This window comes from Aethalodelphis obliquidens, unplaced genomic scaffold (genome assembly GCF_003676395.1).
Source record: "Aethalodelphis obliquidens isolate GAN/ISIS:26980383/991018 unplaced genomic scaffold, ASM367639v1 scaffold25, whole genome shotgun sequence".
Taxonomy (NCBI): domain Eukaryota; kingdom Metazoa; phylum Chordata; class Mammalia; order Artiodactyla; family Delphinidae; genus Aethalodelphis; species Aethalodelphis obliquidens.
Genome location: NW_020837969.1, coordinates 22,401,692 through 22,424,504, shown reverse-complemented (window position 1 = coordinate 22,424,504; position 22,813 = coordinate 22,401,692). Strand labels below are relative to the sequence as shown.

The 22,813-nt window shown below is 35.8% G+C and overlaps 1 protein-coding gene across 3 annotated transcripts in view; it reads right to left on the bottom strand.

Moving 5' to 3' along the window:
* TNKS (tankyrase) overlaps window positions 1-22,813 on the bottom strand; it is a 174,580-nt gene that overhangs the window by 33,010 nt on the left and 118,757 nt on the right. For all 3 annotated transcript variants that reach the window (XR_003436266.1, XM_027122750.1, XM_027122751.1), the window contains exons 12-15: window positions 8,632-8,803; window positions 6,492-6,571; window positions 3,178-3,323; window positions 1,062-1,227 (exon numbers count right to left, since the gene is read on the bottom strand). Coding sequence is in view for 2 of the 3 variants with exons in the window: in XM_027122750.1 (XP_026978551.1) it covers window positions 1,062-1,227; window positions 3,178-3,323; window positions 6,492-6,571; window positions 8,632-8,803 (564 nt within the window). In the remaining variant the exon portion in view is untranslated. The remainder of the gene's footprint in view (window positions 1-1,061; window positions 1,228-3,177; window positions 3,324-6,491; window positions 6,572-8,631; window positions 8,804-22,813) is intronic.

Sequence of the window (22,813 nt, the reverse complement as noted above, 5' to 3'; positions counted from 1 at the left end):
TCAGACTCCAAGCTGTCTTCAGAAACCACTTTTCCTTTTAATCATGGCCTGGATATTAATGTTGACCAGATTTCAATTATATAGAGATATTCAGTGTTGATGAAGTGAGAAGAGGAAGACACACAGGTGGAAAAAGTACTTAATTCCAAATGGAATCAATAAAAAGAAAGTTTGGTAATTTAAAAATATTTCCATTGTAAGTCTTAGAACCTATCATGAAATTAGGTAGAAATGTATTAACAGTTAATTTGATTTTAAAAGTTTAATCATCTATACCTATGAAATAAGGTCAATAAAAGTCAAGAATCTTTATTACAGGCCTGACACAGACTGCTATAGGCCCAATGGAGAAATCTGGAATAACCAACCTAGACAATGAATTCACATTGTCCTAGAAGTTATTTCTTACTAACCAGTGATAATAAAAATGAGTATCAAATACAGTGTTATTCTCAAAACTCATAAGAACATACTTGATCCCATGAAAGTTGCAGGAGAAGAATTTTATATTTAACCAGGACAAGTTTTTCTCTAGTTTAAAAAAAAAAAAAAAAAAAAAAGAAAATGACATAAATACATGTCCAGTCATTTTTCACATCTTTTAATTAATTTCACATCTTTTAATTTAACTTCATATCCTTTAATGTTTAAATAATGCTTAATAATTAGAAATGAGCTTGTTAACAATAATGAAATAGCTAGTAAGAAGAAAAAATCAAACTTGATGGAAAAACTTGGTTCTTCTCGTACAAATGTTTTCTGATATTAATACTGTAAGTATCAGATAAGCAATGCAAACTAATTCAACTCTTTCCAAAACCTACCTTGTTGAACTGTGATGGACTCAACATAATCAAGTCAGTTCAGAAAGGCACTTCAGACATTACTCAAAGCTACGTGAGTATCATGATATCACACTTAAACATCCCCCTAAAATAGAGAATGGAAGCAGTCTCTACAGCACTTACTGTACTGTATTACAGAATAATTTACTCTGATGTAATTTTATGTCCTAACCAAATAATAAATATAATTACTTTATAATTTTAAAAATTACATACTTTTAAAAGGAGCTTGCAGATTTCATATTTTCCTTTAGCTGCTGCTTCATGTAGAGGGGTAAATTTCCATAAGTCTGCCACATTGACAGAAGCCCCATGCCTTACCAAGAGCTCAGCTACTTCATAGTGTCCATATGAACAAGCATTATGAAGAGGCACCAAGCCACTAAACAAAAGAAAATTATTTTAAAGACATACAACAAATCTTTGCATTAAAATGATATGTATAATAAAAATAATTCTCTATGGCATTGATTATACTGAACACTCACTTAAAAAAAAAAATTCTCCTCTGATCTTGAAGACAGCATCATCCATTTCCAAATAAGGATTAACAATTTCAAAAATTTCAAAAATGTCCCTTTCAATATAAGGACTTTGCTTAGTTTCTTGGTGATGGCTATAAATTTCACAGCAATCTTTATTCTTAAAATATATATAGATATACCCATAAAAAAGGTTCTATTATAATACTTTTAATTCAGGTTTCATCCTGGCAATATAAAGAGCAACACTACAAAGTGATTTCAGGAATAACTAATTAATAATCTGGTTTTATCATCTCTCAGATTTTCTTCCATTTGGGTCTTCCTAGTGAAAACTGTATGCTTGCTTACTTATAAAATACACAATGCAATCTAACTTATTTACTTAGGCAAGTTCAACCTTTTGTTTTTGGCTTTTTTTTTTTATTGTTAATAATCTGGTAGTGGTTTCTGTGCATAGATTTAAATATTTAGGTGCCAAGCAATGAAAACTCAAAATCCAAGTGATAGAGAAACTCCAGTATTCTGTAAAGAAAATAATGAAATCAACCACAAACTCTAGTCAGATGAGCAAACTATCCTGTGATGACTCTAAGTTCTGATTGGAAGGCAGCTGGCATTCTAAAAGGACAAAGATGTCCCCATAAAAAAGGGTGCATCAAAAGGATAAGTTTAAGTTGCACTTAGTACACAGCAAACACAAGGTATCAAGTTAGTACCTTTTTACTTAGAGAGATCAGGTTTTTCTGTTTTTGTTTTTAATGTTTTGAGACCAAAAATACTGACTGCTAAAATGGGGCAATAGAGGGACTTCCCTGGCGGTCCGGTGGTGACTCTGCACTTCCAATGCAGGGGGTGCAGATTCAATCCCTGGTCGGGGAACTAAGATCCCACGCGGCGTGGCCAAGAATAAAGTGGGGGGCGCTGATGGCAATAGAAACAAATGTTGGTTCCTCTCTAATGCACCATAATACTTTGAAAGAGCTAGTGATAATATTATTAAATATTCATGTCTGATGTATCCCTTTTAAAAGATAAATAAGCCCAAAATCGTTAACTGAGGTCTAAGTTGTGTGGTTTAATTCTACAGCAGTCTGGTATGTAATTACACAGAAAGGTGCTTATTTATATTTTGAGATGATATGAAATTAACTCAGGATATGGAAGCTCATTTCAGTTAAAACTTCCTTCTTGCTTTTCTAAATAGCTTCCACGGCTGCTTTAAACTCTGTCTAGATAAATTAAAACAGTTCAGTAAACTAATAAAAAATAGAGAATATCTGAATGAGTAAAAATAAAATTATGTTTCTATTAATATGACTTTGGGATGGGTGGCTTCTTTTAGGAGGAGATTAAACATTTTTAATAGCAAAAAAAGGGATGAACAATAAATTACAAACTATATAAACACATGTACATAATGCAGTAAAATACTATATATAGGCATTAAAAGGATGAAATGAACTATTAAGTACTGACATGGAAAGACATTCAGCATATACTACTGGGTGAAAAAGGCAAATTGCAAAGCAGACCGTGTGCAGTGACATCATCATTTACATTAAAAATAAGCTCCACCACAACAGCACACACACTGCAACAGGTCCTTCAAAACTCCAGACGGTTACAACAAAATTTTGATGCTGTAATCTCTAGGAGGTGGAGTGAGAGGGACTTTTCACTTTCTATACTATACATTTCCATAATGTTTTAATTTATGCTTTAAACTTAAAAAAAACATGCATTACTTTCTTAATAGGGAAAAAATACCTAAAACTTCAAAAATATAAAGAAAAGAAATTTTAAGTATCAAGAAAATGAATCCCAAACAGTGAAATTCTAATGCATACCCTTTGTCTTTGGCATGGACATCGGCACCATGGTGTAGGAGGTACTCCACGACAGACACACGGTTATAGCCTGCCGCAAAGTGTAGGGGTGTAGAATGCCGGCCCTCTAAATCTCTGCAATTCACATTCTGAGGGCTGCAGAGTTGCTTTTATGGCACACACACACAGACAAACACAAGAAGAACGTTAGTATTTATTCATAGAACTCGCTCCAAAATACTGCAGACATCTTGGATAAATTGTATTTTTCTAATGAATATTTCTTTCCAAAGATTAGATAATACAAGTGATGTTTTAAAATCAGCACGATGTTTGGCTTTACAGTGTCTATGTTTGCAGAGCTATTTAATCTTTTTCAACATTTCCTGGCCAAAATCTTAATCAAAAAGAAAAACCCATAATAAGGCAAGCATTTCCAAGGCAAATGGTGCCTTCCTTCTTCATAGTTATAAGGCTTTCCTCCCCGAGACTGCCTGTAACAAGCCTGTACGCTTGTACCAGCACGCTCTTAGCCACTCTTTGCTCAAATACGACCAACCCTGGTTGACTGCAGAATTACCCAGAATTCTTGCCTCCTTTGACGTGGCAAGAAGGCGCTGGGAAAATTACATTAATTCTGTCTGGGCCATCCACTTGGCCCTTTGATCCATCTCAGCAAAGCCATGCAGTCAACAATGTTTTACTTGATCTTTGAGGGGATATTTGTCTAAGTCTACACGTCAGATTGATTCTGATCATATTGTAGTTTCTGGCCTTTTATCTCCTTCAGCTGTATCCTCCAAATCTCTTCTATTTCACCTATTCTCCTTTTGAATATTATCATTTCAGCACAAGCTCAACTGTTTGCTTACAAAGCAGTAGAAGCAAAGTTAGGCCAGAGTGGTTGCATCACTGATGGTGACAGATGGACTACAATAAAAATATTTGAGGAACAATTTATAAAGAATTTCCTATTTTTTCAGTGAGAGGATTATTATCTATGTGTGAAAACAATCATCATCTCCATTTTACAGAAAAATAAACCAAGGCTCAGAGAAGTTAAGTGACATCCTTTTTCATACAGTGGGTAAGGGGTAGAATAAAAACTCAAACCCCACTTTCTTGATTCTTAATCTTTTGATCTTCTTGTTACATCATTGCTTACCTACTTAATTACCCAAACTCAGGGAAGTGATGAGAAAAGAGGTAATGAAAAGAAGGATTCTTAAGTTAAAAAAGCAGAGAAAAACGGTGACATTTTCTAGGCTACAGGTATGATGGCAAGGGCTTTCATATATAGCTCACTGTAATGAGCTATTATAATATAAAAACTCTGAACCTGGAAGATATCTATGGAGATACTGAGGAGGGGCTGGTAGGGTAAAAACAGGGCTTTTCAGGTGGTACAATTTTTATATGACAGAAGGAAGTCTGGGCATAAGGGAGAGACTAAAATCTGAAGAGCCATTGTCATCTGGCCAGGTTATATCTTTTCATGACAACTGAGTCTGTGGCAAATTTTATATATTTTATTAATATATAAATTATAGAATCAAAAAACAAAATTAAATAGAAATAAATAAATACATAAACTAGAAAGAAAGGCTACAAAAATTGACAATAAACACCTTCTATGGTGTCTTACATGACTGAAGCTGCTTCCTGCTGCTGCTTTTATTCTAGTTCTTTATATTCTAAGTTAGCTTGTTTTTTCTTTTGCAGAGAACAGTGGCAAAATGGGGATGTGGTAGGGAATGAAACCCAATTTATTTTATGTTTTTATTAACAAAAAGAAAGCCAATTCGGCTTATTAAATATTTGCTTTTTACTATTTGGAAGTTCTTTATCCTGTATTCTATTTCAATTTCTTTTTGAATGCCAAGGCAATTTTTATATCCTTCCTACCTGCTTCTCAAATACTTTACTCAGCAAACAGACTTCTTTTCTAATAACTAATTTCTAATGCTTTCTAAAGCCTCTAAGGAAGGAAAAGTTTACCATGCTTAATTCTCACTTAATTTGTGCTTTGTTTTCTTCTGCCATTTCTACTCTATTCATAAAAATATATTTGGCCTTTATTGTGAATGAATTGTTTAAGAAACCTGGAAGCTGTGGCATGGTTTCTAATACATACAAGATGTAGGAATTAAAACCTACACATTAAAAAAATAATAAACTATTAATTTAATTATAATGGGCACATATAGCAATTCTAGCACTGGGGTTATCATGCTGTGATACAGAAAAGGAGTCCTAATCGCTTTTATATTTTAAGATTTTATTAGGATACATTTCAAATGATAAAAGTATTTTTAAGAAAAAATATATATAATTTCAGATCTAAGAGAAATTTAAAATTTCTCTCTAGGGGCTGTTATGACTGAAATTTACTATTTTCCTTTAAATAACTTAGAAGTTAATGTAAGATGGAAGAGAGGTTGGAAGTAGCCACATAATGCAACAAAAATAAAATTTCTAGGCAACAGAGTTTAGAAAGCATTTACTGTCATTTTCAACCAGTACACATCATCGAGAGTACGAAAATTTGTTTGCTAAAAATCACAAAAACCAAGTTTGCTTAATAAGAAACGACATAAGAAATGAGCAAGATTAGTTTGTAAAAAATAAGCTGGTAAGATTATCAATACCAAATTTGCAATTAGCCTTTCTTTAAAAAAAGGAATAAAAAATAAAACTACAAGACCAATCCCCAAACAAAAATAAAACTCATACCCCTTTCTGCTATCTTCTCCCACACATGAATGATTATAGAGGGGAAGTGTATGTGTTTTAAAAAGGTGTATTCAATACTAGAATATAATTTTATATTTGAAAAAATTCAATCTATAATCATTGTTTCTACACCACAAGTAAAGGTTGATACAATTTCCTTGGCAAGCAAGGACATAGAAAAGAAGACCCATCTTCTGCATATAATTAATTCCAAATGGTTGCAGGATCATAAGGATGCTCTCCTAGAGCAAATGTGAGAATCTCTTGGAAAAGGTCAAGAACATTGTTTCAAACTTTACTGTACTATTACCCGGGCTTGAACTAGCTTGGAAAGTTATGAAAGTGGGCAAAATAACATTTTAATTAATAAAAGTAGAAATAAAAAGAGCATTCATATAACCAGAAGTAAACTGACTAGAAAGTGGTTTAATGTACGGCACATACTAGGAAAACCTTCACAGTTAAAGATCTCTCCTGTTTATGGATCTATTCTGCTCATCCCTTTTATTGTTTGGATTTGAGTAGTTTCACTTACAAGCCTAAAATGAATTGGTAAGCAAAGGTTCCACAGAGCTACCCAAGACATTAAAGCACTGCCTTACCTTCACAGTTTCCAAGTCTCCGGCTTTAGATGCTTCTAAGAGCCGATAGTCAACATCAGAAGTGCGTATAGGTGTACTTTCTACATGAAAGAAAGGAAAGAGTACTGTTGGTTTTTAAGGAATCACAGAGTAGCTAAGGAGGGAAAATTATTTGGTGAATGGAAAGAGAGAGGTTAAGGTGTCAGAAATTTCTAAGATCTAATTTAAGGTTTTGTGGTGTCTTACTTCAATCTATATCCACCTTATCATAAGCCAAATTCAAACAAATTTTAGGACACACAAATCCTCTCCATCCCAATTACTCTGTCTTTCAAATTTTATGGTCAAAACTTGGCAAAGGGGAATGGAGAAACATAGGACCATGAGATCACGGACATCTTTATGATACATTGGTCTTTCAAAGTGTTGGAGCGAAGCTTTGCAATAGATTCTGTTATGTAAACCGAGGGAAGCCACTCAACTTTCAGTACTTAATGTTTAGCCTTTCTTTTTGGTCTCAATTTCTACACTATGAAACAGAAGTAATACTCCTGAAATCAGTGACCTTAGAAAATATAATCAGTGTACAATAAAGGCCTACTAAATACAGAAATTTGTTTAATTCGCATTTATGGCTTCAGGGAAATGCAATTTAAAATGTCTTAAGAGGTGTGATACAAATGTTAAATAGAATATAATTAAAACAGGCTGTTAAGTCTAGAAGTTATGAGGCTAACAAATGAGTTATTCTGATTAATCCAATACTATAAACAAACCAAAAATTCATTATACATTGGCCCAAATAAAAAGATTTTTAAAGAAAACAATACTTATCACTCAAAGTATGATCATGGACATTAAGTGTGGCTTTTATAATGCACATGTGTACACACACTCATGTAACACAAAAGAACTTAAGTCCAGAAAACCTGGATTTAGACTGGGCTCTATTGTGACGACGGACAAATCATTTGATAGCTTAGTTTTCGCACCTATAAAGTGAGCGTTGGTTGGTTTCCCAGAAATTCTCTTCCAGGCTTAAGATTTCAATATCCTGTGGCCAGAGACACCTTCCTTGAGCCCAGTGTCCAAACGGGAAGATCAAGTGATGCTATAATAAGGTTTCAGATTTCAGAAGAAATACTTCAGCTCTTTCTAAAGTACTTTATTCAGGGAAGTGAGTTTTACAGAGTAAGATAGGGCATTTAATAAAGATTTTTGGAAAGGTCTCTGTATAGTTAGGTCATAATATCTATGAATTTCATTTCTGGATAGTAAATGGATGCTATAAAATATTCATAATAAGAGGGTATGCTGCGTCTGATGAAGAAAAGAACTACTGCATTATACGTAGGGAAAGCAGCAGGCTTCTGATCCCTTGCCTGTAGCCTACTCCATTTTACTCTTTCAGTTTGTTAGGTCATTCTACAGCAGACATAATCCATGGAAAAAATTAAAAGAATGAGAAAGAAGAGTCAATTATATTAAATTTCTTTTGTAACTTCTTATTCATTTTTCAGTAGGCAGACTGTGTTATTTCCTCTGATTTGGGGGCTTTGGAAACTAGTATCTATTTTTGTAACAGTTTTATGTTTGATCGCCCTCAATAAACGAGATACTTAAAGTATATAGCACTGTACTAGGTAGGCACTGTAACACTCAGTAAGATTTTATAATTATATTTAAACCAGGAAAGACAAGATAATATCATAATAGTACAATGAAGTTAAGAATTACAGAAAGCAGAATATAACACATGTAAGAACAATTAATTATAAGATCATTACCATATGAACGATTTGTAATTTTCCCTATTTGATAGATTTCAGAGCAACCGTAATTCCACACTGTTTATAGGAGTTTTAAGTAACCTTTGATCGTAACACCCATAAGTCAGGTTTCCAACCTGACACTAAAAAAATGAAAGAAAATGGTTGCCTCTCTTCATGACACCTACCTCAACCCCACCAAAATAGGCTGATGGGCAGAGCCACAGGCTAAACTGCAAGCAAGGAAAGGCAGGAAAAATATTCAGGCAAAGAAAATACTCCAAAGAGCCACTTAAAACAATGGGCACAAAGTTTGTCTGTGGAAAGAGTTTATCAGTGGACAGACATGGAAGAGGAAGAAGAGAATGCAATGTCTATCTATTTGAACTTACCACTCAGAATCTGCTGCACTGCTTCGTTCCCCATCTGTGCTGCTGTAAAGCCTTGTAAAGAGATGATGGAGGGATCAGAGCCGTAACTCAGTAGCAGGCGGCAGGTCTGCAGGTGACCGGCAAGGGCAGCTCTATGCAAAGCAGTCTGACCAAGGGTGTCCAGTGCATTCATCTGAAAAATCATTGGGTGGGCACATGAGATCGAGCAGCTATTTTTGTTCCCTTTTACACCCTAGCGAATAAATTATGAGAAAAATCAACTGTCAAAGCTTTTTGGAAAATACCACAGACTATTCATTATTAATTCTCGCTTACTGATTCTAAGAAATACCATCTTCTTAGTTGTCTTTCTCTGACCACCTTATTGAAAATTCTAACATACCCATCCTTTCCCTGAACAACTGTCTTCCTGTCCGTCCTCCCCTCCCTGCCACTCTCCTCACAACTAGAGGTCTCTGTAAGGTCCCTGAGGGCTGGGACTCTTGCCTGATGTTCACTGCCTGCCACGTCGAAGATGCACATTAAATACTTTTGGATGAATGAGTTCTACCAAACTTGTTCCCGGAATATAAAGACAACAGAATAAGTAAGCAAAGATAGTCAAAGTAATTAATTACATTTCTTTTCTAATTTTAGTAAATGATTATGATAGAATGCCCTAACTGAATTACACATTTAACCAAAAACCTGATTTGAAGATTCAAAGGTTCCATTTTTAAAACTTTGAAGAATTATAAAGGAAGAATAATTTCAAGACTGGTAAGACAATGTTAAACTTTGGAATCATGTTTATAATTTGATCAAAACTACCTAGTCCTAACCTGTTTTCTAGGATACCCCAGTAAAGACTCTACTCCACTCAGACCAAAGTCCATGTTCATTGTACATGTTGCTTCTTTCAGAGAAGCCCTTTGCTTTGCCTTTCTGGATTATGAGATCCAGTGCAAGTCTCACCTTTTCTAAGAAATCTTCCTTGATTACTTGAAGCCTTGCTGATTACTTGCTTTCTGAATACCTATGTCAATTCAGCACTATTTTATAAATTAGAACACAGGGATAGTGTTTGTTTACCAAGTAAAACTAAGGTTACTGAAATGTGGAAAGTATTGTATAGGTTTTCTGGGTCCTCTAGAAAGCTCCCGTTAATGGTACATAGTAAATTCTCAAATATATGCTGGTTGGTTATTCAAAACACTTGGGTACCCCCACCAAACACAAGATTAAGAAAAGAAAGGATTTAAGACAGTCTCCCTGTCTCCAGTTTTTCATTGTTGTAAGGCTGTGATACTTCAGGCAAGGGTTCGAATAATTTCTTTTTTTTTTTAATTTTATTTATTTTTTTATACAGCAGGTTCTTATTAGCCATCAATTTTATACACATCAGTGTATACATGTCAATCCCAATCGCCCAATTCATCACACCTCTCACCCCCCGCAGCTTTCCCGCCTTGGTGTCCATACGTTTGTTCTCTACATCTGTCTCAACTTCTGTCCTGCAAACCGGTTCATCTGTACCATTTTTCTAGGTTCCACATACATGCGTTAAAATACGATATTTGTTTTTCCCTTTCTGACTTACTTCACTTTGTATGACAGTCTCTAGATGCATCCACGTCTCAACAAATGACAATTTCGTTCCTTTTTATGGCTGAGTAATATTCCATTGTATATATGTACCACATCTTCTTTATCTATTCATCTGTCGATGGGCATTTAGGTTGATTCCATGACCTGGCTATTGTAAACAGTGCTGCAACGAACACTGGGGTGCATGTGTCTTTTTGAATTATGGTTTTCTCTGGGTATATGCCCAGTAGTGGGATTGCTGGGTCATATGGTAGCTCTATTTTTAGTTTTTTAAGGAACCTCCATACTGTTCTCCATAGTGGCTGTATCAATTTACATTCCCACCAACAGTGCAAGAGGGTTCCCTTTTCTCCACACCCTCTCCAGCATTTGTTGTTTGTAGATTTTCTGATGATGCCCGTTCTAACTGGTGTGAGGTGATACTCGTAGTTTTGATTTGCATTTCTCTAATAATTAGTGATGTTGAGCAGCTTTTCATGTGCTTCATGGACATCTGTATGTCTCCTTTGGAGAAATGTCTATTTAGGTCTTTTGCCCATTTTTGGATTGGGTTGTTTGTTTTTTAATATTGAGCTGCATGAGCTGTTTATATATTTTGGAGATTAATCCCTTGTCTGTTGATTTGTTTGCAAATATTTTCTCCCATTCTGAGGGTTGTCTTTTTGTCTTGTTTATGGTCTCCTTTGCAGTGCAAAAGCTTTCAAGTTTCATTAGGTCACATTTGTTTATTTTTGTTTTTATTTCCATTACTCTAGGAGGTGGATCAAAAAAGATCTTGCTGTGCTTTATGTCAAAGAGCGTTCTTCCTATGTTTTCCTCTAAGAGTTTTATAGTGTCCAGTCTTACATTTAGGTCTCTAACCCATTTTGAGTTTATTTTTGTGTATGGTGTTAGGGAGTGTTCTAATTTCATTCTTTTACATGTAGCTGTCCAGTTTTCCCAGCACCACTTATTGAAGAGACTGCCTTTTCTCCATTGTATATCCTTGCCTCCTTTGTCATAGATTAGTTGACCATAGGTGTGTGGGTTTATCTCTGGGCTTTCTATCTTGTTCCATTGACCTACTTTTCTGTTTTTGTGCCAGTACCATATTGTCTTGATTACTGTAACACTGTAGTATAGTGTGAAGTCAGGAAGTCTGATTCCTCCAGCTCCGTTGTTTTCCCTCAAGACTGCTTTGGCTATCTGGGGTCTTTTGTGTCTCCATACAAATTTTAAGATTTTCTGTTCTAGTTCCGTAAAAAATGCCATTGGTAATTTGATAGGGATTGCATTGAATCTGTAGATTGCTTTGGGTAGTATAGTCATTTTCACAATATTGATTCTTCCAATCCAAGAACATGGTATATCTCTCCATCTGTTTTTATCATGTTTAACTTCTTTCAGCAGTGTCTTATAGTTTTCTGCATACACGTCTGCAATGGTTTTCTGCATACACGTCTGCAATGGTAAATGGGAGTGTTTCCTTAATTTCTCTTTCAGATTTTTCATCATTAGTGTATAGGAATGCAAGAGATTTCTGTGCATTAATTTTGTATCCTGCAACTCTACCAAATTCATTGAATAGCTCTAGTAGTTTTCTGGTGGCATCTTTAGGATTCTCTCTGTATAGTATCATGTCATCTGCAAACAGTGACAGATTTACTTCTTCTTTTCCAATATGTATTCCTTTTACTTCTTTTTCTTGATTTTCTTCTCTGATGGCTAGGACTTCCAAAACTATGTTGAATAATATTGGTGAGAGTGGACATCCTTGTCTTGTTCCTGATCTTAGAGGAAATGCTTTCAGTTTTTCACCACTGAGAATGATGTTTGCTGTGGGCCTGTCATATATGGCCTTTATTATGTTGAGGTAGGTTCCCTCTATGCCCACTTTCTGGAGAGTTTTTATCATAAATGGGTGTTGAATTGTGTCAAAAGCTTTTTCTGCATCTATTGAGATGATCATATGGTTTTTATTTTTCAGTTTATTAATATGGTGTATCACATGGATTGATTTGCATATACTGAAGAATCCTTGCATCTCTGGGATAAATCCCACTTGATCATGGTGTATGATCCTTTTAATGTGTTGTTGGATTCTGTTTGCTAGTATTTTGTTGAGGATTTTTGCATCTATATTCATGAGTGATATTTGTCTGTAATTTTCTTTTTTTGTAGTATCTTTGTCTGGTTTTGGTATCAGAGTAATGGTGGCCTCATAGAATGAGTTTGGGAGTATTCCTTCTAAGAGACTTGTGCAGGTGTCCTGATGGGAGGGACTGGTGGTGGGTAGAGCTGGCTGTTGCTCTGGTGGGCAGAGCTCAGTAAAACTTTAATCTGCTTGACTGCTGATGGGTGGGGCTGGCTTTCCCTCCCTGTTGGTTTTTGGCCTGAGGGAACCCAACACTGGAGCCTACCTGGGCTCTTTGGTGGAGCTAATGGTGGATTCTGGGAGAGCTCCTGTCAAGGAGTACTTCTCAGGACTTCTGCTGCCAGTGTCCTTGTCCCCACGGTGAGCCACAGCCACCCCCCACCTCTGTGGGAGACCCTCCAACAGCAGGTAGGTCTGGTTCAGTTTCCCCTGGGGTCACTGCTCCTTCCCCTGGATCCCGATGCCCACACTACTTTGTGTGTGCCCTCCAAGAGTGGAGTCTCTGTTTCCCCCAGTCCTGTTGAAGTCCTGCAATCAAATCCCACTAGCCTTCAAAGTCTGATTCTCTAGGAATTCCTCCTCCTCTTGCCAGACCCCCAGGTTGGGAAGCCGGACATAGGGCTCAGAACCTTCACTCCAGTGGGTGGACTTCTGTGGTATAAGTGTTCTCCAGTCTGTGAGTCACCCACCCAGCAGTTACGGGATTTGATTTTACTGTGATTGTGCCCCTCCTACCGTCTCATTGTGGCTTCTCCTTTCTCTTTGTATGTGGGGTATCCTTTTTGGTGAGTTCCAGCATCTTCCTGTCAATGACTGTCCAGCAGCTAGTTGTGATTCTGGTGTTCTCACAAGAGAGAGCCAATAAATTCTTAATGGTGTTCACAAGATTCACCATGAAATGCTGACAAATTTAATTATATCACATTTGCCAGCAGAAAAATGACTGTTTATACATAAACAACATAAAAGCACAGCCATTAGCATGTATTAATGGAAAACACAAGTGGTCAAACTAAACTTCTTGAATTTTTCTGTCAATATTTCTGTTATGTCCTCATCACAGGAGAAAAACTTTAAGAACATTCTAATCATTAACATTTTTCTGGAAATTGGATAAGACACCCACTAAATTATTCAATTATAGTGATGGAAATCCATAATCCAGCTCATTAAATCATGGGAACATGGTTTCAGAACTACTACTCTGAAATACAGATCTTACCAAGTTATTCCTCACCCCAAACTCAGTGACTCTTCAGTGCCTTCACATAAACTTGAATCCCTCAGCGTGTCATTGAAGACCATCTGTCATTTACTTTTACACCACCTCTCCTACCTCTCTTCCCACTATATTTTTTCTTCATAATCTGATAGGCCTGCTATGCTCCAGCTTTATTAGATTACCCTGGAGCCCCATTTTCTGAAGGTGTTAGTTTCTAAAGTCATCGTGAAAGGTAAAATTTGCCTTTGGTCAAGATTATCCTTGAAGATACCTTAGCAATGCGATGGTAGAGACAGATGTAAAGTTTCTCAGTAAATCCAACACCAGCCAGTTTCACTTCCAGTATCTAAGCAGATCAACTGAACACCAGATAAAGTACAGACAGTATTTTTAAACGTTAACAACACACTATGTGTAAGAAGCGGTTCTCTCTATTAATATGCATGGTGGAACTGAGCGCAATATAGAACACTGCAGATTCACTTCTTCCACCTCTTACTCATCCTGGGACATGCACTCATGGAGTGAAATACTGAGCAGAAATCACTACTCAACTAATATAAGGAAGGGATGCAACTACCATTTACTAAGCACTTGCTAATATTAGATGCTACATGTAAACTGTAAGCTATTTAAAAGCAGAGACTATGACTTAACCTTAAATGTAACTCTTCCCTCTACCCTAAAGTACAGGAGAGACCAGTGTAACACAAAATTCTTTGCTTTAGTAAATGTATACATTTTTCTTTATGAAATAATTCTTCCCTCAAATTCTAAATAGTTTCATAGCAACAAAAGAATATCCATGGAGTGCTTCATCAGACAACAAGGCTGAAGCACTACAAGAAGTCATAGAAAAGTATCAGCGAATAATGTAATAGAAGCACTCATTCCATGGAAATAAGTAGAATAAAGAAACTAGAGGGACTTCCCTGGGGGTCCAGCGGTTAAGACTTCGCCTTCCAATGCAGGGGGTGCAGGTTCAATCCCTGGTCAGGGAGCTAAGATCCCACATGCCTCGTGGCCAAAAAACCAAAACATAAAACAGAAGCAATATTGTAACAAATTCAATAAAGACTCTTAAAGAATGGTCCACATCAAAAAAAAAAAAAACTTAATAAAAAAAAGAAACTAGAAAAATTTGGTGAGACTTTGTACAACCCACTTAGAAAGAATGACAATCAATAATAGGGAAATATTAAACAGATATTCTATAAGGGTTTTTGTGAAGAAGAATTATTCCTCTCTAGAAGCAAATGTCAGAAATTTCTCCAATTCCCTGGTCTCAGGGCTCCGGGCTTTCCCGTCTCAGGTCATAAGATGACTGCGGCAGCCGCGCTCCACCAGTGCCAGGCAGTCTTACCCAAGGCCAAAAGGGAAGTTGCCGACATCTATTTTAAAAGAGAAGAAATCTTTCTCAGCGAACCTCTCCTTATGGTTGGGGCCAGAGATGGTTTGTGGGCCCATGCCTTTACCAGGCACTAGTAAGGACGAGATGAGATCATCTGAGCTGTCTCAGACCCTCAAGTTTCTCTATCTGAACAAAACAGCTCTACGGAAGGACTTGGCAAGCTTTGATCTGCGGGCCAGCTCCAACCTACTGGTTTTGTGTGGCCTGCAAGCTAAGAATGGTTTTTACATTTTTAAATGGTTACATTTTAAATGGCTATATAAGTACCTACATAAAATCCTCTATTTTGTCTCTTGGCCCACAAAGCCTAAAATATTTACTATGTGGACTTTTAAGAACACATTTACTGAAAAATGATTACTGGATGGGAAATCGACTCTCTGCTTGAGTCATTACAGATCTTTAAATTGACTCAAAATTGAAAAAAGAAAACTCAAGGTCCCTAACTCCCTCTCATATCTAACTTGATCAACACCCTTAAGGTTCTACCTTTATTTGTTTATCAGTCAGTCATGGGTTAGAATCAGGGCTCTCTATAAAATGGGCAATCTAATTTTTTCCTCCAAATATTCTGAAGTGCTTCAAGGCACAGAAGTACAAAATGTGTGTGATAAATTTATTCCTGGAGGGCAGCAGTAACTATGTGATATGACTAGAGATCAATCCCCATCCCCCGATTTTTTAAGTGAGTCACCTGGCAGGGTTTGTGTTGCTGCTCTAGTTCAGTTTCACAGTGAAGAAGGGTGATATGTTGGAGCCAGTGTAATTTTATTTTGTTGTGATGCCAGAGAATTGTAGGGAACTCTCATTGTTTAAAGGGAGTTCTCCTAAGTTTGGATTTATTACTCTAATCTCCACCATTCTGTAAGTTACATAAATGGTAAATGACAATAATTCACTCTATTGGTGGAGAAATAACAGGAAAAGATTAAATGACCTGTGCAGGTCATCCATAAAATCAATGCTGGAAACACTGAAAAAAAAGGGCCAACTCAAGTACAGAATATAGTCCAGAAGCTAGAATATCTCTTGACACAACACTGTTCTTTGTCCTCTTGGCTTTGATGACTGTGACTCACACTGTGATAATTCTTCACTCAGGCAAAAAACTTAGGCTCAACAACATTCAAAATATTCTTTATATACGAGTCAAACTCTTAAAAAAACAGAGAGACAAAACAAATATACAGTCTAGTATTATACACATAATTAAGTGCCTAAATGGTCATTCAAACTGAGCTAACCAAATAAATGACATTGCCGCTCACAAGGAATCTTCTAGGAACTTTCAAGTTATACAGCTATATATATGCATTGCTGTCCATGAGTTTTGTTTTCAACCTAAAAAATTTATTTGACAGATTGATTTTATATACAGAAGCATGAATTTATTCTTCATATTTTAAATAGATACAACTTTAATTCTTAATATATATGTATTATTTGGAATTACCAGCACACTTACTGAAGAAATTCAGGAATGTTGGGACTGATGAAGTCTTTTTTAAGACACAGTTTTATTTTCCTCTATCCCAATCTCCACCACAAGGACATGACAGAGGATGTCTTCAAAGACCCTTAGCATTCAGCACTAAAGAGATCTGTTTTCTCTAAAGTACAGAAACTGCCTCAAATAAGAAAAATGTTATATTTAATGTGTTACACCTCAACTGTGGTAATTAATGGTTAGAACTGGCTTAAGATACAAATTCAGAAGGTGTGAGAAGAATAACAGATGTCTGGCAGTTTTAAAGACAAACATTCTTTTTTTTTTTGTATCTGGAGATAACAAGTTGAGGTATGTATCTTTATTTCTATTTGAATAGTAAGAATGACTTTCCTAAAGAGGATAATTTGATAAAATGATATAAAACCACAATGGTATGTGACCTGAAATATATAGGACATAAAATTATGATTAAAAAAATGCCAAAAACACTTTTGGAAACCAGCAAGCAGACCATAAGGAAATGGTTAAGGGGATTCTTTCAAAAATCAGTGTGAACAGCCTGGTCTCAACAGCTAACCATGAGGCTCAGTTCATCTCTCGCTTAAACTTCAGCTATCATTGTCCACATCACTCATTTAGTAATTCATCATCAATTGTTCTGTGACATTTCTGTACTTAGGCATGTAGACTCACATTATAATTTTACGTTAACTATGAACATGTGTACATCCCAAACTAAATCTGATTTCGAGTAATCTGAGAGTTGAAAACAGTCTCTATATTATTTTAGCTAGAGTGACAATTTTTTTTTCTGCCCAAATCAGGATACTTTGAAATTAAAAGCAAACAACAGTTAAAAAAAATTAACAGGCATTAATAAAATCTACAAAAGAGGGATAAAGACAGGAATCTGAAACAGGTCTATGCCCTGGTAGACAGAGACTACAAGCTAGGGAACAGGTAGGTGGCAGGCATACTGTAATATTTTTAGCTTGAAGGTAAGAAACATTAACTCGACATCATCCCTTTTTATAAAAATCTTAAAAAGCTAACTTTGTTGAATACTGCTAAATGATTATGCCAACTGTTATACATATACCTTGAGTCTACATTTCTGTAATTGGTTTTCTAAGAGAAAGTAGTTTCCTAGGATGTTATCTATCTTCCTGAAGCAGGATTTGTTCATGCCATCTGCCTATTCAAAATTTCCAGTGGCTCTCAAAGTACCATGAGAACAAACCAAAGCTCTCCAGCTGAGACCAGCAAGATCTTGTTCCAGCATATCTTTTCAGATTTTCACCATCCCCCATGGACTACCTATTACTCCACTTACTGAACTAACTAATCATAACTTCTGACTAAAAAACTCCTTTGCTTTTCAGATTGAGTCATTATTTAAAATGTATTCTTTGTATTTTGTCTATTTCTATATATCTAATTCTTGGACATTCCTAGCTTAAATTCTATTTTCTTCATGGAATTTCTCCATTCTTTCCCCTAGCCTGCCACCACTAACAGAAGTAATTGGTCTCTCCTCTGAATAGCAATCTACCTGTACTTTCCAACCCGTATAACAGATATTCAAGTAGACTATGTTAGACAAGACTATTTTTAGATTTTAAGTCCCTTAAGATAAGAATCTTTATCAAATTCAAACTTCCTATATACCTCATAGTAACAAGTGCAATACCTTGTACACCGGTTGTTTGAAAATGGTTGGTAAATGGAGGGCTCAAAAGAATGACAAATTAGTAAATTCTTATGATAAAGAATATTGTTTTCAACATACTACTCTGTATACTGAACAAACATTAGAGACTACCAAACTATTCTCTAACCAAAAACCATGCATTTCTTCTTTCTCTAGAAATCTGGAGGGAAAAAAGTTAAATGCCTGTGTTGATAGAATTGTTTAATATTGAAAAAAACTGATTCACTTTATCTATAATAAAAGTATAATTTACGTTTTTACAGATATTTACAGGCCATTGTTATCCACAGTGGGATATACACAGTTAAAAGTATCTCCTGTGAGGAATGAAATAAATAAAATAAGCAAAAATTCAATTCTTAGCTAGAATTCTGCTACAGTAATCAATATTTTACTCTAATAGGTTTTTAATCCTTTCATGTGTTATGAACCCACCAGAGTATGGAATCTGTCTAAGAAGTTAAATTTTAATTTGAGAAAAGTTAAATTTGAGAAACATGAAACTAGATTAATGTTTACTAGCCAAACTTGAGTATTATTATTTGTAAACCTTCAATATTCACATGGAATTTTAAAAGGAACAATCAAGTTCTCTGAAAAGAGGTATATTATATTATAATGGTGCATACTTTCTTTGCTTTCCTAAAGGGGTACTTACCTTGCCCACATGCCCTAACTGTCAGAGAAATAAGTTGCAGAGAGCACAGCTGATTAGACTCGAGGTGCCAATCCCATGGCTGTGCTAAACAAACTGAAGTCTTATTCATACGCTCCCTTTCTCATCCCTGAGACTTGGGAGAGATGGCAGCTGCAGATGGTATATTTTTAAGCCAAAGGCTTATAAAGTAGGGGTTGAAAAGACCATATTTGGGCCATAGAGAAGTAAAACAGAAAAATATAGTCTATAAAAAGAAGAATGAAGCAGATGAACAAAGACTAGCAGAGAAAAGAAAGCCACACAATCTCAGAAAGAGAAAGAGAGACAGACACAGAGAGAGAATGGCAGCCAAGGTAACAGTTTCGAAACTTGTTGTTCCAGCCTTTTGCGAATCTCAGCTAGAATTCCTGCAGATTATTTCTTTGGGATTAACCACATGGTTATCTCATAGAAGTAACAAGCAGGCATGTATATAAATAAGTATAAAACAGATTTCTACTTATGTCTAATCTAGATTCAGTCAATCTAACTGAACAGTAACTAAAATGTCTCTGAGACACTGGCCCCTTTGGACTTTATTTTGATATGATCAAACTTCAGATATCATTTGAACTATAAAAGCTACTTTGGATCTATATCTTTAAAAGCACTTTAACACCTTTGGCCTAATAGAATCTGCTTATCAATCCACCTCTAGAAGAGCATTAATAAAATCCTTAAAATAAGCAAACACATTTCTCCAAAGTGAGCAAAGGTCTTGATCACTCTCAATATGAGAAATAAGCCCATTTAATGCCAATGACTATTGACACAATTTCTTCTTACATACATTATAAATAAATCTGTCAAATTAAGACATACGAACATCAAAAAAAAGTTTTCATGTTTCACACATTTAACAGATGCTCACTAATGACAAAATAGCAGTGCTTTCATGTATGAAAAAAAAGCACTTCTGAATTAAACCTTTTGTATCTGCTGTATTAATAATACCGTATGCAATTGGGGCTTAGGTTGTACTTAATAATGATAGCAAACAAGGCAGTAGCAACAGAATGCAGAATGCCAGGGTACATTAACAATAATAAAGAAAAAAGCATAAAATCTTCATGTCTTTCCCATTTAGGCCTTACAGTAATCTTGTGAAGCAGGGGTTGGTAGAGATAATTATTAATTTTTTAAGATACAGACGTTTACTCCTATAAAAGTGGATTTCTCAAATAAGTTGGTTAATAACCCCATTTTCTTATAACCATCCTTTCCTTAAGAGTCATTTGTTTTCTGTCCTTTTGCTAAATATTGCCTGCTTGCCTCCCTGGACCCACATCCACCCTCCACCCTGCTCTGTGTCCTGGGAAAATCACGTGTATGGATCACATCAATGGGCTCTTTTGGTCTTTAACTTTTCGTTGTATTTGGCCAGTGGGAAGTAATGACAAGGGGACTGGTGGGAAGGAGAAGAGTGAGGAGTATGGATTGGATATAGCCTTTATCAAAGGCTACAGATGCTGTCAGGTGGCCTGCTCTATATAGCTCCCCTGTTCCTTGCCCCTTCAGGCCCAGGATGATGATAGCTCCCACTTGCTGCTGGTACTACCTCATCCTTTGTTGATTTCCTAAACCTTGCCCACACCTTTGTATATAACTCCTTTATTAAACTTTCCTCAAATTACCCACTCTGAGTGTGCTATTTATTGCCAAGACCCTAACTAATACAATTTTCTACCTCTGTATCTTTGGAACACCTCCTTCAAAAGCTACCAAGGCCCTTATGTGAAAATTGCCAAGTTAAATGGATCGTCCACCTTGGTTTCTCTCTGCAGCACTAATCACCTGTTCCTTCTTCACACTCCGTTGCACTCAATAGACACCATGATAAGCCTTTCAGTTCCTCTTCCCACTACTGTTCCACAAACATGAGTAATCCTCAAAGGTTATTCCTTGACTCTCAACTCATCTCTCCACATTCTCTCCCAGGAACCTTCCTCATTCCCACAATGTATGATCACTATGTCAATGGCTTCCCAATAGATCTTTCTAATCCTAAGCTCTCTTTCATACTCTAGTGCTGTATTTCCAACCACTAGTTTTATTTAATGTCCCTGTATCATATTAACTCCAAGTACAAAATCATTACCAAGACATAGGACACCAGTATTTCTTTCTAGCTTTCTTACTCCCTTAATTGTACCACCACTTTCTAAGTTTATTCCAGCACCAATTCATTTCCAACTACCACCATTTTCTAAGTCTATTCCAGCACCCAATTAGTCTTTCCAAATGGCTTTCGTCTTTCTCTTCCTTTTTCATTACTGATGCCACTAAATTGGTTCAGGATTAGCTTCAAGTTTGGTAACTGCTTTAACTTCCAAACTATTTCCCACAGTATCTAGCTCACAATCTTTATCATTTTACAACTCAATGTTGAGCTAGTGGATCAAAACAAATGATAAAGGGATTATATACATCTCTTAAATAAAATGTAGATAATTAAAGGAAATATATAGTATATAAGTTTGAAAAGACAAATATAGAAAAAAATACAATGCTCATACTTACTAGCAATCAAAGTATTGTTTGTGTGCCAGGTACTATACAACATACATATATACATAAGCTCATTCAATTTTTACCAAAAAAACAAACAAAAAAAAACACCCTTGTAGGGGAGGTATTAATACCCACATATCACCAATGAGTCAACTGAGGTTCAGAGAAATTAAGTTCACGGTCATAAAACTAGAAAGTGGAAGATTCTAAACTGAAAACTGTATCTGTCTATGTTACATACACAATATGCTTAACTTGCAGAGTGAACCTGTACTTTGTATTTATTACCAAGTTTTACACAAACGAATGCTTTGGCTTATATAAATATTACTAGGTTCTATTTGTCTAAGTAAGGCAAGTTAGTTAATGGTATTAGATCTCCCTACCAAATTCTCTGCCTTTTCTGATTTAGTAGTCTTAGCTTGAGAACTAGGTTCATCATGAGGAGGGGAAGACAGCGAATGGTAGAAGCAGCCTAAGAGGGCTGAATCCTAATTTGGGAGTGGGGCTACTTGTTCAGAAGGTGCTTTTAGAATCAAATGGAAACAATGAGTCATTCAAACATCAAATTGGAACCACAAGTTGCCCAGAAAGAACACTAGGCAAGCAAACATTAGGGCCCAACAGTAGCTAAGTTGGGTCTTTATAGCGAGCTTTTACTAATGCATTAGACACCAGATAAACTAGCCCTGAGGGATAGCAGTTTGCCTTGGAACCAGGAAATGAGTGAAGGGGAGGATGGAAATTTGTATCTATTGGTTCCTAACCCTGATTAAATATGACTTTTTTTCCCATTTAAAGTGCCTAGTCGCAGGAATTCTCAATTTTGTTGAACTGAAGTGGAAGGACTAGGGATATGCTAGTATAAAAGGCATTCTACATCACTAGCAGGGTGGTTAAAATTATACATGACCCACTGATAAATTGTGACGTCATTGATGAGAATGTACTGTGAACATGAAGGGCAGAAAAAAGATTTAGAACCACAGACCTAGAGTAATGCTGACTAGGATAGGTTATATAAAATAATGTTATTTCTCACTGAACCTTCAGGAAATAAAATGACTCGTGGGAGACAACAAAGAGATACTTTCCCAAAATGAAGGGCATTATTAATGGTTATTCAAGAACATTATAAATGCCATAAGGTATTTTTAAAAATAGGTAAATGATAAACATACCATGCTCTTAAGTGTAGCAGAAAGCCTACTTAGCTTATTATTTTGTTTGACAGAACAACAAGACATTATTTATGTAACAGTGCAGTAGTTGTACCCTGAAAATAGGTAATAAATCTGTAGAACTCTGTTCCTTTCATTCCAGCTCATCCTGTTTAATTAAAAACATCAACCGTCCTTTTAAAGCAAGGATCATGCACCTTAGGAATAAAAAAATGTTTTAAGAACCGTCTCAATATACATTTATGTACATTTGTAAATTATAACCAAGCAGGGCTAAA